This window comes from Eptesicus fuscus, chromosome 20, assembly GCF_027574615.1.
Source record: "Eptesicus fuscus isolate TK198812 chromosome 20, DD_ASM_mEF_20220401, whole genome shotgun sequence".
Lineage (NCBI taxonomy): Eukaryota > Metazoa > Chordata > Mammalia > Chiroptera > Vespertilionidae > Eptesicus > Eptesicus fuscus.
The window spans coordinates 13,003,576-13,017,851 of NC_072492.1; the positions used below are offsets into that span (position 1 = coordinate 13,003,576).

General features: G+C 50.4%; 1 protein-coding gene across 1 annotated transcript in view; it reads right to left on the reverse strand.

The window, feature by feature from the left end:
* LOC114228125 (NACHT, LRR and PYD domains-containing protein 1-like) overlaps positions 1-9,252 on the reverse strand; it is a 38,277-nt gene extending 29,025 nt beyond the window's left edge. Inside the window, 3 exon segments of the mRNA XM_054709371.1 lie at positions 4,744-4,794; positions 8,370-8,732; positions 9,075-9,252. Coding sequence (XP_054565346.1) covers positions 4,744-4,794; positions 8,370-8,652 — 334 coding nt within the window. The 5' untranslated portion in view covers positions 8,653-8,732; positions 9,075-9,252.
* Between the last annotated feature and the right edge of the window lie 5,024 nt (positions 9,253-14,276).

The window sequence follows — 14,276 nt, forward strand, 5'->3', positions numbered from 1 at the left end:
TGGCAACGATATTCTTCGACTCGCACCTGTGGTTTTCTGTCTGAGGACTCTCTCAGGCATTGGGTGTGACAGGCCAGAAGCCCTGGGGAATTAAAGCTCCACGGGGAGCTCTCAACCAGTGATAGATGGCAGTACCCTGACCCCCAGGAAAGATAACACTGTCTTCTGAAGATCCCTAGTTCAATGAACCTCAGTTGCTCCACAATGCAGATTTCACTGGTTTCCCCTCTTCCCTTCCCACTTCTCTCTCCTAATGGCGCTTCCAGGGAACCAGTTCCTGAATAAGCCACCTGCTCTCCAATGTAGTGTCAGGGTCTGCTTCTGGGAGAAACCACCTGGACAGAGGAGAAAGTGGTTTGTGAACTGTGAGCACCTGAGCACATGTCAGGGACTGTGCCCCTGAGAGGAACCTCAAGGTCATATCTGTCAGATTCCAAGTCGAATTACTGTTACATCCATCTCCCCTCTTCCCTTTAGAATATTTTGAGTGACTCTCACCTCTCTTCATAGATGAAAGTTTGAGATGATGCAAGTGACCCACCTGGGGTGCTGAAGCCCAGTTCATCTTAGGAAACCTGCTGGACCTCCAGAGTACGTGGGGCTGATTTTCACCTGTAGCTTGGTGTGACTAAGGTATTAGGGGCCCACTCCCTCCTCTGGAATTGTGATCTGAGAACATTTCTGGCAAAGTGAAGATCTAATGCATCAATACGGCCACTCTGCATCATGGCTATGGCCCATCCCACTCTGAATTCTGTGTCTGCCTGAGGTGCCAAGAGAGGACTTAGGCCTGGTGCCACATTCCCCAAAATATCCTGGTTTTAATGGATCTGCTAGCATGCCACATATCTAAATTCTAGTAAAACTTTCAAAATTCTACCCTTCCACCAATACTTCTAACAAGATACATTTTAGTATTATGGTTTTTGACTAGGGGTTGGCAAAATCTAAGTGTCCACCTGTTGTACAACCTGTGACCTAAGAATGGTTTTTACATTTTTAAATGGTTGAAAAGTCAAAGAAGAATGATATTTAATGACATGAAAATTATATAAAATTCAAGATATGTGAAGATATGTACACCCAGGTACATGAACTCATGGGTTCTGATACAGATTCAACTTTAAAAGGACTTCATTTATCACATTATAATGAAATTGTCAAAAATGAAAGACAAAGAGAATATGAAGGGAGCAAGAGAATGACTGATCTCATACAAGGGGACTCCCACAAAGCTATGAACAAATTTCAGCAGAAACGTCACCGTTCAGGGGAGAGTAGATGATATATTCAAAGTGCTGAGAGAAAAAAAAAAACAAAAAACAGCTGTCAGCTAAGAATAAGCAAAGGTTCAGAAATGAAAGAGCTATAAAAGTATTCCCAGATAAAGAAAAGTGGAGGGAGTTCATTACCACTAGCACGGATTCACAAGAAATGCAGAAAGGAGTTCTCCAAGCTGAAATAAAGGATGTTAATTGGTACATGAAAACATGTGAAAGTATACATTTCACTTGGTAAGGGTAAATATATAGTGAAATTCAGAATATACTATACAGTTGCGGGAAGCCACCGCTTTCCCAATACTGTCATAAGAGTGCACCAAGGAATGTGGAAGGCTGATGGACCTTGGATGGTTAGCAGTGCTAATACCATACACCACTGTTATGTTGAGATAGCGGTGGCTCAAAGCAATTTCCTGACCTAATTGCCGCAAAGTAAATGATTACTGAAACTTACTGATCTTTACGGTCTGTCTGCTACCTGTTTGCAGTGCTTTACTGAGGGCAAGATGTGTATCTAAAATTGAATAAAAAGCGGACAAGGCCAGGTTTCAGTGTGCCTCTCCAAGAGGTCTCCACCTGCCCCCCCCCATGCCTTCTAAATTAATATTTCTTGTCTAGTGTTTTCATTTGTGTGTCAGCCCCTTCTTCAGATCCTGAACCCCCGCCATCAAAGGTTGTGGCATATAGTAATGATGGTGTGTAATAATTATAATAGAGTGATGAAAAGACAGAAGTATTGGCTAATGCTGTGGGAGTGGGGTGGCCATGGGTTGTCAGACTGAAGCAAATCCTGGGAGCTGGTGAAGGGGGGCATGGAGGCACTGATGCAGGACAGTATGATGACCTTGGAAAGTCTTTGGGGTATGCAGTGGGTCACTGGCTGATGATCAGGCATCTGGCTTTAACTTTTAGCTTTGTAACAGCTTAAGGGACCACATGAGAACATGTGTGCAAATGGTTCAGAGTTTATATGCTCCTTTTTACAAGTGATTTCCCAGATCACAGTTCTCTGCTGAGATTTGAGTGGGATTTGAGAATTTGGGGAACACTTGCAGCTTTGTAACTTCAGGGTGCAATCAGTTAAAATATTCATCTTTTGTGGAGTTGTGTTTTGTCAGTCATCCCTCCTAACTGAGCCCAAAGAAGGACTTCATGAGAGATGACAGAAGAAGTCACTGTTATAGCCAAGGGGAAGCTAAATTGTCCAACAGGACCTGAAACTTAATTAACATCAAGATGAATCAGCACATGTGGCTGCTGAATGACTCCAAGACATGGTGGCGGGTGAGGAAGTGGCCAACAGGACAGGTCATGGTGCCGTCCATCTACATGGAGAGGAAGAATGGCCTGAAGAAGGGCTCCCTCATGAAGAACCTGAAGAATACACTGAGCCTTGGCAATACCAAGAGGAAGACCAGCATATGGGACGTGTCTGAGTACTCTGCCAAGGGGGTGGGGGGTTGCCAACCATATCTGTGACCTCAACATCCCGGACTTTGCCAAGTTTGCCTACATGACTGAGAGGTTAGGTGAACTGTCCCTGGTGAAGGGGTCATGTGTCACTGCCATGGAGAAATGCAGCAATGGCTGGTGAGGTGGCAGCTACAACGGGCAGTTGGACTTGTTCCCCTTCAACAATGTCCTGAGGAGGTAGGCAAGCTGGCCACCAAGTTCCAAGCTTACTCATCTTGCTGTGTCCTGCATGTGGTCCATAAAGTGTACCCTTTCAGCTTGGCCACTGAGAAGCTCAAGTTTGAGAAGGGAGAGACTGTGAAGGTCATCAAGAAGCCAGAGAATGACCAGGAGAGGTGGAAATGCAAACGCCTGGGGGCAGGCAGGCCTTGTCCCCCAACTACATGGTGGTGCTCAGCCATGGGCCTGCCCTGTCCATGTTGCATGCCCCATACATCAGCTACCCAGGGTAGGGGCAGCGAGTGTTTTGCAGGCAGAGTGGTACTATGGAAATAACACACCACCAGGCCAGGTACGTCCTCATTGAGGGGTGCTGGAGGGCGACATCCTCATTAGGGACAGCAAATCCTCACCCAGTGGCTTGTCAGGTGTCTCTCAAAGCATCAGGAAAGAATGAACATCACAAGGTGCAGCTTGTGAAGAATGTCTACTGCATCGGGCAGTGACAGTTTCCCACTATGGACACTACAGAAAGGCCCCCATCCTCACCAGCGGCCATGGGGAGAAGCTGTACCTCATCGGAGTGCTTCAGTGATGTCCTCCCCAGAGCCCTGCCACCTTCAGGCCTTGGTGCCACACTTACTTCCCCAGTGATGAGCTGGTGGCTCCAAGAAGACATTGTGGGTCACCTGCTCTCCTGCAGCCCCTATTCTGTTCAGTAGCTCCTCCCCTACTGGGTTCCTTTGCCTGGTTGATGTTCCTGTCCAGGTTCTTTATTTCCAACTGCCTCCCCTTTGCCATCTCAGGCCCTCATTCCAGGGTTCAAGGTCACCCCTCCCTACTGTGGTCAGTTTTAGAGAATGAAAGATGGAAGAGGGCAAGTTTGTCCAGTTTATTCTTCTTCATTACAAACAGCCATAGACTTCAAACTGTTATGCTGTTAGCACCCCTCAGTAAAGACTGGGCCCAGTGGGAATGCACTGAAGCTGCCCTTGGTGAAGTGACCTAGGTGCCCTCCAAGGTCTCCAAGGTGAAGGATCCTGGTCCCAGCAGCCCTTTTTGGTGTCCTTTACACACACACACACACACACACACACACATGCATAAATTTTTTTTACAGGGAAGCTCTTAAGGATTTACAAAGAATATGTGATTGGTAATAATAGACATAGAAAGTTTATGAAGGAATTGCATTCTGTTTTCTTTACATTTTTGCTTCTTTATCCTTTAAACAACAGTCTTGAGATGGTGCATTCCTACAGTTGAAGAAGGGGTCTTGACACCTTCTAAAGCTGCATGCTGAGTCTTCTGGCTATTGTAATAAACAGTAGTATGACAAAACTGTGTGAGTTATCTTAGGTAAACTCTGACTCAATGATGCGACAGTAAGACTGAGCATTTACTGAATACTCAGTGCCTGAAGGGAGGAGTTTAACACATTTATCACTTGTGTGTTTTCTTTTTCTGTCACAACATTTTTTATTATATTGAAATAATAAATTTAATAAGTGAAACTCCAAGAGGGAAAAAAGAAAAAAGTATTAAAAATAACTCTAGCTAAAATAATTTGGAAATGAATACACAATATAAAAAATGTAAATTGTGACAGCAAGAATAAAAATATGGGGGAGTAAAAGGGTAGATTTTTGTATGTGATTGTAATTAAATTGATATAAGCTTAAAATAGACTAATAAGTATAAGATATTTTATGTAAGTGTCATGGTATACACAAAGCAAAAACCTATAGCAGATACACAAAATATCAAGTGAAAGGAATCAAAGCATACCACTACAGAAAACCATCAAGCTCTGGCCACATGGCTCAGTTGGTTGGAGTGTCTTTCCATACACCAAAAAGTTGGAGGTTCGATCCCTTGTCTGGGTATGTAGGAGAGGCAACAGACAGATGTTTCTCTCTCTCCCCTCACCCCCTCTCTCCCTCTCTCAAAATCAATAAAAAATATCCTTGGGTGAGGATTAAAATGGAAAAAAAGAAAATAATCAAATTACACAGGAAAACACCAAGAGAGGAGGAAAGGAATAAAGGAAGCACATGGGGGGGGGGGGGCGGAGGAGAAGGGAGGAGCGAAGTCAGGGCCGGGGGCGAAGGGAAACGCAGGCGGGCTGGTGGAGAAGGCGGGGCGGGCGACAAGGGCAGAGCGGAGGCGGGGCCGGGGGCGAAGGGAAACGCAGGCGGGCTGGTGGAGAAGGCGGGGCAGGCGACAAGGGCGGAGCGGAGGCGGGACCGGGGGAGAAGGGAAACGCAGGCGGGCTGGTGGAGAAGGCGGGGCGGGCGACAAGGGCTGAGCGGAGGTGGGGCCAGGGGCGAAGGGAAACGTAGGCGGGCTGGAGGAGAAGGTGAGGCGGGGGACAAGAGAGGAACGGAGGCGGGGCCGGGGGCAAACGGAAACGCAGGCGGGCTGGAGGAGAAGGTGAGGCGGGGGACAAGGGAGGAACGGAGGCGGGGCCGGGGGCAAACGGAAACGCAGGCGGGCTGGAGGAGAAGGTGAGGCGGGGGACAAGGGAGGAACGGAGGTGGGGCCGGGGGCTAAAGCTATAAAAACAATTGACAAATCCTTCCCTATCAGTAATTACTTTAAGAGTAAAAGAATTAAATTCTCCAATCACAAAACATAGAGTTGCTGAATGGATAAAAAATAAAAGGAAACCAACAATAAAACCCAAGACCTGACTGTATGCTGCCTACAAGAGACTTGCTTTGGCTTTAAAAACACACTTAGGCTAAGGGAAAAGGATAGAAAAATATTCAATGCAAATGGAAACCAATGAGAGCAGGATTAGCAACTGTTAATCAGACAACAGAGCTTGAGCTTCTGACCATCACTGCCAGGGCCTGGGGGCAGGAGGAGGGAGAGTGGCACAGAGGGAAGGGAAGAGAAAAGGGGACATGGAAACTGGGGGTGGGGGCCTCACAAAGCAGCAGCAGTGTGGAGGCAGAGATCACTGGGTGTAGGTTCCAGCCCTGGCTGTTTCCAAGTGCTGTGTGAGGTGGATTTGGATGCTGGGATGAAAAGAGAAAGAGGCAAGGGTATAGCTGAGATTTCCAGCCCCGGTGACTCCATATGAGGAGGGTGAAATCATAGAAGTCAGGAGAGGGGACTGGCTTGAGCTGAGGAATAGGCCTACCCTCTTCTTGGGGTTCACCTGGAGAACAGAGTCCTCCTTGGAACTTTCTGGAATAGCCAGACCTCAGGTAAGTTCAGAGTTATTATGGCCCATGCTGTGCCTGGCCAAGGACCATGTTACACATGGCACCTGGTTAGGTGAGATTCACTGCCTGGCCTGCATAGGCCTGAGTTTACCCATCTGTCCAATCAGAGGGCGTGTAACTTCAACACTGGAATGTTCCTGAAAGATCATTTCTAGGCCTACTGACCGACCACTGCCCTCTAGCTTCTCCATCCTTCTTAAGTGTTCTCTTGGCCCAGGTCCTCATGCAGCTCTAGGCTCACCTGGCTGGGAACCCACTTGCTGCCTTGCAGCCCCACGTGGGGCCCTCAGGACAGCTCAGCAAGCCTCACATTTCCAGCTCTGTCCATATGTGAGGCAAGTGTTTCAAATTCTCTCTATGTCTTGGAGGACCCAGGACTCAGGGTCAAAGAATTTCAGCAGCTTGGTGGAGGTGAACCCTCTGGGGGAGTTCTGCTTGGGTGGAATTGGGGAGTAGGGGAATGGGAGCAATTGGGCTGTGGGAAGGAGATTAGGGGTTTATGCTTGCTAGCAGGATGGGCAGGAGCCAGGGCATTGAAACTGGGGGGCTTTCAATGGAGAAGAACTGTGCTGACAGTTAGACAGACATGCACAGAGGAAGGACAATAGGTCAGGTACAGAGGTCACCAGGGTGGAGAGCTCTGGAGGCCTAGCAAGGGGCAATACTTGGAAAACAAGGATTTCACCCCCAAGGTAACCTTTCTTTTTCTAGCATATCACTCGTCGTGGGGTTTGGAGCCCCAGACCTTTCATATCTCTGGCTATGCTGTTCAGCCCTCCTGGTCTGACCCCTCTGGTCTAACACCTGGTACTGTTCTCGAAGTCAGTTGTAGTCATCAGCTGCTGTTCATTCCTCCCTAGAAATAACATCTGGGTGTCAGTTGTATTTCAGCTCCAGGCCCAGAAAAGCAGCAAAACTACTCAGGACCATCTGCATTGACCCTTTGCCCTGGCACGAACCAGTCAGTGGAGACCACAACCCTGAAAGGACCCACTTGGAAAGCTGATGAATATTCTATTGAGATCCTCTCTGGGCTCTCCCCTAAGATCTCCACTCTTAGAAGCTTTTAGGATGGAGGACCCAGTGCGCTCTCCCTCCTGGGAGCATGCCCTTGCCTTTCCGCACCCCTCCCCTTCCAGCCCCCGTTATCATTACCTTTACCTTCCTCACTCCCAAGCTCCAAGGGCCCTTTTGCTTCTGTAAGTTGTTTCCTGATCCCCTTTCTCCTACCATCCATTTCTGACACCTCTGTGATTTTCTAAGTAAAAGTTCTCTTTCAGTTTGAGTCTTGGTTCTGAATTCTTCCTTAGTCAGAACTCTAATACCGAGGTTGCTGAACCAAGGTCCGGTCTGACCCCACTGGTCTAACACCTGGTGCTGCTCTCACTGTCATTGTCAACAGCACCAGAAAACAAGAAGCTTGGTCTTGACTAGGAGAGGTCAGGAGAAACCAGTGAGCCCACTGCAGCCTGCCCCACAATCTCACTGGAGAATGGTGCCCTGACACTGCTGGGCAACTGTCCTGATCTGGGCTCCAGGAACTTTGCATCTCTGTCCTGGTTCTGCCTCTACCTCCCTTTATAAGTCATGACTCTTCTCTATGCCTCAAATGCCCGCACATGAGGCTGAGAGCCTCTGCCACCCACAGCTGCCAATAGTAATAACATCAGGAGTGGCAGCAACAATAACATCAGAACAGTTCATTGAGCACTTACTAGGAATTGGACTCTGTGGTAGATGTCTGATATGGATTATCTCTTTACCCTCCTACAGTTCAGGAGGCAGGCTCCTACTCTCTCATTTTACAGATGGAGAGAAGATGCAGAGAGCAATGAAGCAACTTGCCCAACATGTTTGTGCCAGGACTGAAACCTGCTTCTCACCGGCTCCCTTCTGTTCTTATAGCACAAACCAGGCAAGTGGACACTTGGGAGGTGGGTGAAACCCACATCCTCCTGCTGGTGTCTTCTGAGAGTCAGCCTCTAGTCTCTCTGGCCCTCTGAGCGCTCCCTCCCAGGTGTGGCGAGGACCCATGGGTTGCTGGGAATGCACTTGGCATTCTTCCCCCACAAGCCTTTTCGCTGCAGTCTAGTCTGAGTCTGGATCCCCCTTTGATAGGGCAGTTCCCAGTCACTGCCCAGGGTCAGGTTTGGTGGGAGGTTCAGCAGGGTGTGGGTGGGAAGGAGATGAACAGCAGGCAGAGGGAGTTTTGTCTACTCACCTGACTTCATAGGTAACTCTTTCTGGGCTGTGGCACACAGCTGGCTCAGGCCCATCTGCTCCCAGGTCTGCTGGGCCAGGTCCCAGGTCCGCTGCTCCCCGTATTGAGCCACAAGACATGAGGCCACCTTCCTGCCAGCCACCTCCTCTGGTTGAGCTGGGGTCGCCCCAGGAGAGTGCTGGCAGAGGTCCTTATCAGGCAGCAGCAGCAGGAACTCCCTCAGCTGCTCCTTGCTCATAAACTCCAAGATCCAGGCCAGCCGCTGCTGGACTCCATCAGCCATCTTTGCTGCATCAGCCTGCTCTGCTGCACTGAGTATGTCTCTTGCACTCAGTGGGATTCAGAAGGCCTTTGGGATGTTCCCTGGGGAGAGTGGGTGGTGAAGGGATCGGGCAGGCAGAGAAGAGCAGTCATCCTTGGTCCCTACCACCTCCCAATGCAACACTTCTACTTGGGTCATTATGGTCACCTGGCAAACTCCTATTCAGCATTCGAACCCGCTTTTGTAAACCCCAGGGCATCTGCCAACAGATGATGTTGGGAGAAGGGATGTGAAGGAGGCAGGAAAAGGCATAGGAAGGAGGAGTCCAGAGGGGGCTGGGCGACACTGAAAGAGATCAAGTTACTAAGTTGCTGGGTCTGGTCTGGGGGCAGGCAGGAGTGTGAAGGGGGCAGGGATGGGAGGATGGGATGTTCGGAACTCACTGTTCTGGGCTCCTCAGTTCTCCGTCTCCTGAGACCTGGACTCTTTGGACCAAGCCTTGAGCTGCAATGCTGACAGGAGGTGGGGGAGAGGGAGAGGCAAAGCACAGGGTGGGCTTTGAGAGCCCAGGGTTGAGCTCAGAGCTGCCCCATCCACATCTCTCCAGACCTCTTCTGGTCCCAGGACACCAACCAGGAAGGACAGCCTCACCTAGCCAGAGAGGAACAGAAGTCACCCAGAGGAAACCACATGGGGAGGGGAGGGGCAATCATGGTTTTGAGCAGAGAAGGGACTTAGAGCCAAACACCCAGACAGGCTACATCTACAGTCTCCATTTATAGTGAGGCCAGGGGCACAAGGACAGACAGTCTGATGCCCTGGATGAAGACCCATGTACCACGAGGGACTCGCATCTTCACATGACACCCTGCCCAGGCCCCCTGCTGCCCCTCCCCCCGCCCCCCCCACCGCCGGGCATCTTTCTGCTGAGCCAGGGTTGAGAAACTCCTCAGGAAGTTGAGTGTAAGGACAGAGGCAGCTCTCAGGAAGGGCGGGGAGCCCCAAACCTTCCTGCAGAAACAGGGTTCCTGAAGCCCAGTTCATCTTGGGAAAACTGCTGGACCTCCAGCGTATGTGGGGTCAATTTTCACCCGAAGCTTGCTAAGACTAGGGCATCAGGGGGCCGCCCCCACCTCTGGAATCATGATCTAAAGATCCATTCTGTTGTCTCTGGTGAGGACATTTCTGGCAAAGTGAAGATCTTCTAGAGCAGCGGTTCTGTTGGTCGCGACCCCTTTGGGGGTCGAACAACCCTTTCACAGGGGTCGCCTAAGACATCCTGCATATCAGATATTTACATTACGATTCATAACAGTAGCAAAATTACAGTTATGAAGTAGCAACGAAAATAATTTTATGTTTGGGGGTCACCACAACATGAGGAACTGTATTAAAGGGTCACGGCATTAGGAAGGTTGAGAACCACTGATCTAGAGCATCAGTATGCCACTCAGGGTTGTGGTGATGGCCCATCCCACTCTGAATCCTGTGTCTGTCGCAGGTGCCACGAGAGGGCTTAGGGCTTTTTGGTGCCACGTTCTTTAAAATATCCTGGCATGCCACATACCTAAACCTTCTTGAGTTAGTAAAACTTTCAAAATTCTTCCCCTCTCACAAATACTTCTAATAAGTTACATTTTAATATTACACTTTTGGCCAGGGGTTGGCAATCTCTGGCCACATCAAGATGGCTAACCTGTGACCTAAGAATGATTGTTACATTTTAAAATGGTTGGAAAAGTCAAAGAATAATAATATTTCATGATAGCAAAATTATATAAAACTAGAGGCCCAGTGCACGTATTCGTGCACCGGTGGGGCCCCTTGGCGTGGCCTGCAGGGATTGGGCTGAAACTGGCAGTCCAACACTGCCTGCCACTCCTGCCTGCTGCTCCTGCTCATCCTGGCCCTGCTGTGCCTGCCATGCTCGCACCCAGTCAGTCCCGATTGGGAGAGCCTCACACCACCACAGCAGCGCTCACCAGCCATGAGCCCTGTGTCTGGTGCCCATCCTGAGGGGGTGGGGGAGAGGTCAGGATGCGATTGGCCCTCTGGGTGGGCGGTGGGACACCCTTGCTGGCCTGGGATCTGGATCCATCCTGAGGATGTTAGTGCTGGTTGTCGGGAGCCACCTGGAGGCTGCTTTTGTATCCTTTCTTCCTTGCCGAGCATCTAGGGTGGGGAAGCGGCCACGGTGCCCCAGGCCAACTTCTAGGAGGCCTGCAGCATTGTCTGGATTATACCAGCAGCGCAGGTCCACTGGTGCCTGGCCATTCTCCAGAGATTGGCCCTGCAGGACAACTGAGGGAGTGAGTGGCTGCTGCCAGGCTGGTGGGCTGCTGGGATGGGTAGGTCAGCTGAGTGGTGACCCCACTATGGAAGCACACTCACCACCAGGGGGCAGCCACTGCGTCGAGCATCTGCCCCCTTGTGGTCAGTGCGTGTCATAGCGACCGGTCGACCAGTTGACAGGTCATTTGGTCGTTTGGTCACTTAGGCTTTTATATATATACTAGAGGCCCGGTGCATGAAAATTCATGCACTGGAGGGGGGGGGTCCCTCAGCCCGGCCTGCCCCTTCACAGTCTGGGAGCCCTCAGGGGCGGGAGGCGACCCGGCGATCAGGGGAAGGCAACACCACATCACACCTCCTCTGCTGCCACTGCCAGCAGCGCAAGCCTTGGCCAGCCCTGGTTACCTGAGCCTCAGGCAGCCCTCGGTGGCTGGGCACCCACCATCTGAGGCTTGCCTGCGCCTGGGAGGCTGAGGGGACTGGGGGACTTTGGAGGCAGGTGCACGGAGCAGAGGACCTGACCTTGCCGCACACCTGCTTCCCCCGGCTGGGCTGAGGGGACCGGGCGCTGCCATCTTGTGGCTGTGGGCGTCACCCATCTTTGAGGGCGGGGCAGTCAATTAGCATATTCCCTCTATTGGCTGTGGGTGCCGCCATCTTTGTGATGGCATGAGGGCCAATTAGCATAGTCCCTCTTAATTAGATAGGATATAGTTGATTGTCAAAAATCAACAACAAAGAGAATATGAAAGGAGCAAGAGAATGACTGATCACATACATAGGACTCCCTCAAATCTATGAACAAAATTTTCAGCAGAAACTTCACAGTTCAGGAGAGAGTAGATGATACATTCAAAGTGCTGAAAGAAAAACAGGTAAGAATAACTTACCCAGCAAAGGTTCAGAAATGAAAGAGCTATAAAGGTATTCCCACATGGGGGTGGGGCCAGCGACGGGGAGGGGCCATCATAGTTCTGAGCAGAACAGGGACTTAGAGCCAAACAGCCAGACAGGCCACATGTACAGTGAGGCGAGGGGCACAAGGTCAGGTAAGTTGCTGTGCTGGATGCAGACCCATGTACCCTGCAGCACTCGCATCTTCACATGGCACTCTGCCTGTCCATCACCCAGAGCCTGCCCACAGAGCCAGGGTTGAAGCTCTTCAGGATGTGGAGGGTGGGGCCAGGCCCAACTCAGAAAGGGTGGGGCCACTGTGAATCTTTCTTTAGAGCCTTGGTTGAGGTTCTTCAGTGATGGGTGTGGGGTCTGGCCTAAGGAGCTTCAGCCCATTGCTCACCTGGACACAGACTCCTTGTGTGGCTGACTTATTTCTCTGAGCCTTAGTTTGCTCACCTATTAAATGGGACATTATAGTTTTGCCAAGGAGCTCAAATCAAGCAAAAAGATCTTAGTAACCTCTAAAAATGTTATATAATACTATTTTTAAAAAGTGGGTAGTAAATACTGCCAGACTTACCAGGAATGGAAAAGTACTACCCTAGGAAGTGGGTTGATCAGAGAGACCTAAACCTCTATGAAGGGCCCTGAGACCCAGTGTGGTAGGAGGTATGGCCTGGAGGAGGGGTGTGATAGGTTTTATTTCCTCCTGACCCTAATTTTGACACCTACTCTCTGGACACCAACTGGATATCCCACAACTCAATTCAATTCGGGCCTTAGCAGGCAGTCGGACATCCTTAGTGCTGCTGTGGAGGCAGGAGAAGCTCCTGCCCTGCCGCTGGGCTCACCAGCCATGAGCCCGGCTTCTAGCCAAGTGGCGCTCCCCCTGTGGGAGCTCACTGACCACCAGGAGGCAGCTCCTGCATTGCGTGTCTGCCCCCTGGTGGTCAATGCATGCCATAACAACCAGTGCTAATGGAGCACCACTCCCTCACACTCATGCCTACGAGGTGGAGGCGCCCTGTACCTATGGCCATCTTCCACGTTTGAACCTGATCGCCCTGATGCCCAGGGAGGGATACCTGAATGTGCAATTTGACTACTGACGGTGCACTGGATGCTGAGAGCCAGGCTTTGTGCCCAGACCCCTCCCCTTCTCCAGCTGCACGCCTCCCTGGGTGGCCTCACCCAGGCTCAGGACTTGGAATGCCCTCCATGGGCTGATGACCTCACATTTGTATCTCCAGCTCCAACCATCCCTCTGATTTCAGAGCCTTTATCCAGCAGCCTCCTCCACCTCTTTACTTGGGGGTATCACGGACATCTCAGACGGAACTCCCCAGACGGGAGCCCCCAATTTCACCATTTCCTGTATCCCCTCCAGCCTTCTCCGCCCACAGACTCTTCATTTCAGGAACTGACAGTTTGGGCCCCAAACACTGACTCCTCTCTTTCTCTCAACTCTCACATTCCATCTATGGTTAAGTCCTGCCCATGTTATTGTTCTAAATAGATCCAGAACTCATTGTCACCACGCGCACGGACACCCTCCCAGATCCAGCTACCATAGTCTAGTCCCAGATCACTGCGCCGGCGCCCCCCCCCCCCCCCCCCCCCCCCCCACACCCCCAACTGTTCCCCTGGCTCTGAGGTTGCCCTCTAGTCTAGTGTCTATTTTCGGACCAACAGCCAGAATTGCCCCTTTAAAACAAATCAGATCGGGCCACTTCTCTGCTCAAAGCCTTCCAATACTCTCTGTTTCAGTCAGAGGAAAAGCCAAACTCCTGCCAATTGGTGCTCGGGGCCACATGTGGCCTCCATCTTTGTCTGCCTCAGGCCCTCCCGCTGCTCTAGGCCCTCAGGTCTCCTTTTGTCCTTGGAACAAAATCTCCTACCTCAGGGCTTTTGCACCGGCTTTTCCATCTTCTTGGGATGATCTTCCCCAGACTGAAGTTCTTATCGCCTCACCTTCTAAAGAGCAGCAACCTCCTTCGCCCAGCTCCTACTAGACCCTTACCTTGCTTTATCTGTCCAGCCCTGTTCTCACCTTGACCTTACTGATTTTTTTTGTTTACTTTCTGTCACTCTCAGCTGCCATTAGAATGCTAGGCTAGCTCCTTGAAGACAGGCTTCTTACTTTGTTTGCCATTGCACTTCCTGTGCCTAACACAGAGCCTGGCCACAGTATCAGAGCAGTAGAAACTGCATGTATTGAACGCCTTTGGAACCATTGCCTTTATCTTTCTAAACTGCTACTCACTCTGGCCATTAGATGGCAGTCAAGTACTTCCTGTGCCTTGAAACAGCCTCCTAAGTTTGGTGGCCTTTGAGGTCTGATTTAAATTTTTATTTTTAAATTTCATAGAGGAAGGGAGAGGGAGAGAGAGGGACAGAAACATCAATGATGAGAAAGAATTATTGATCGGCTGCCTCCTGCACGTCCCCCATTGGGA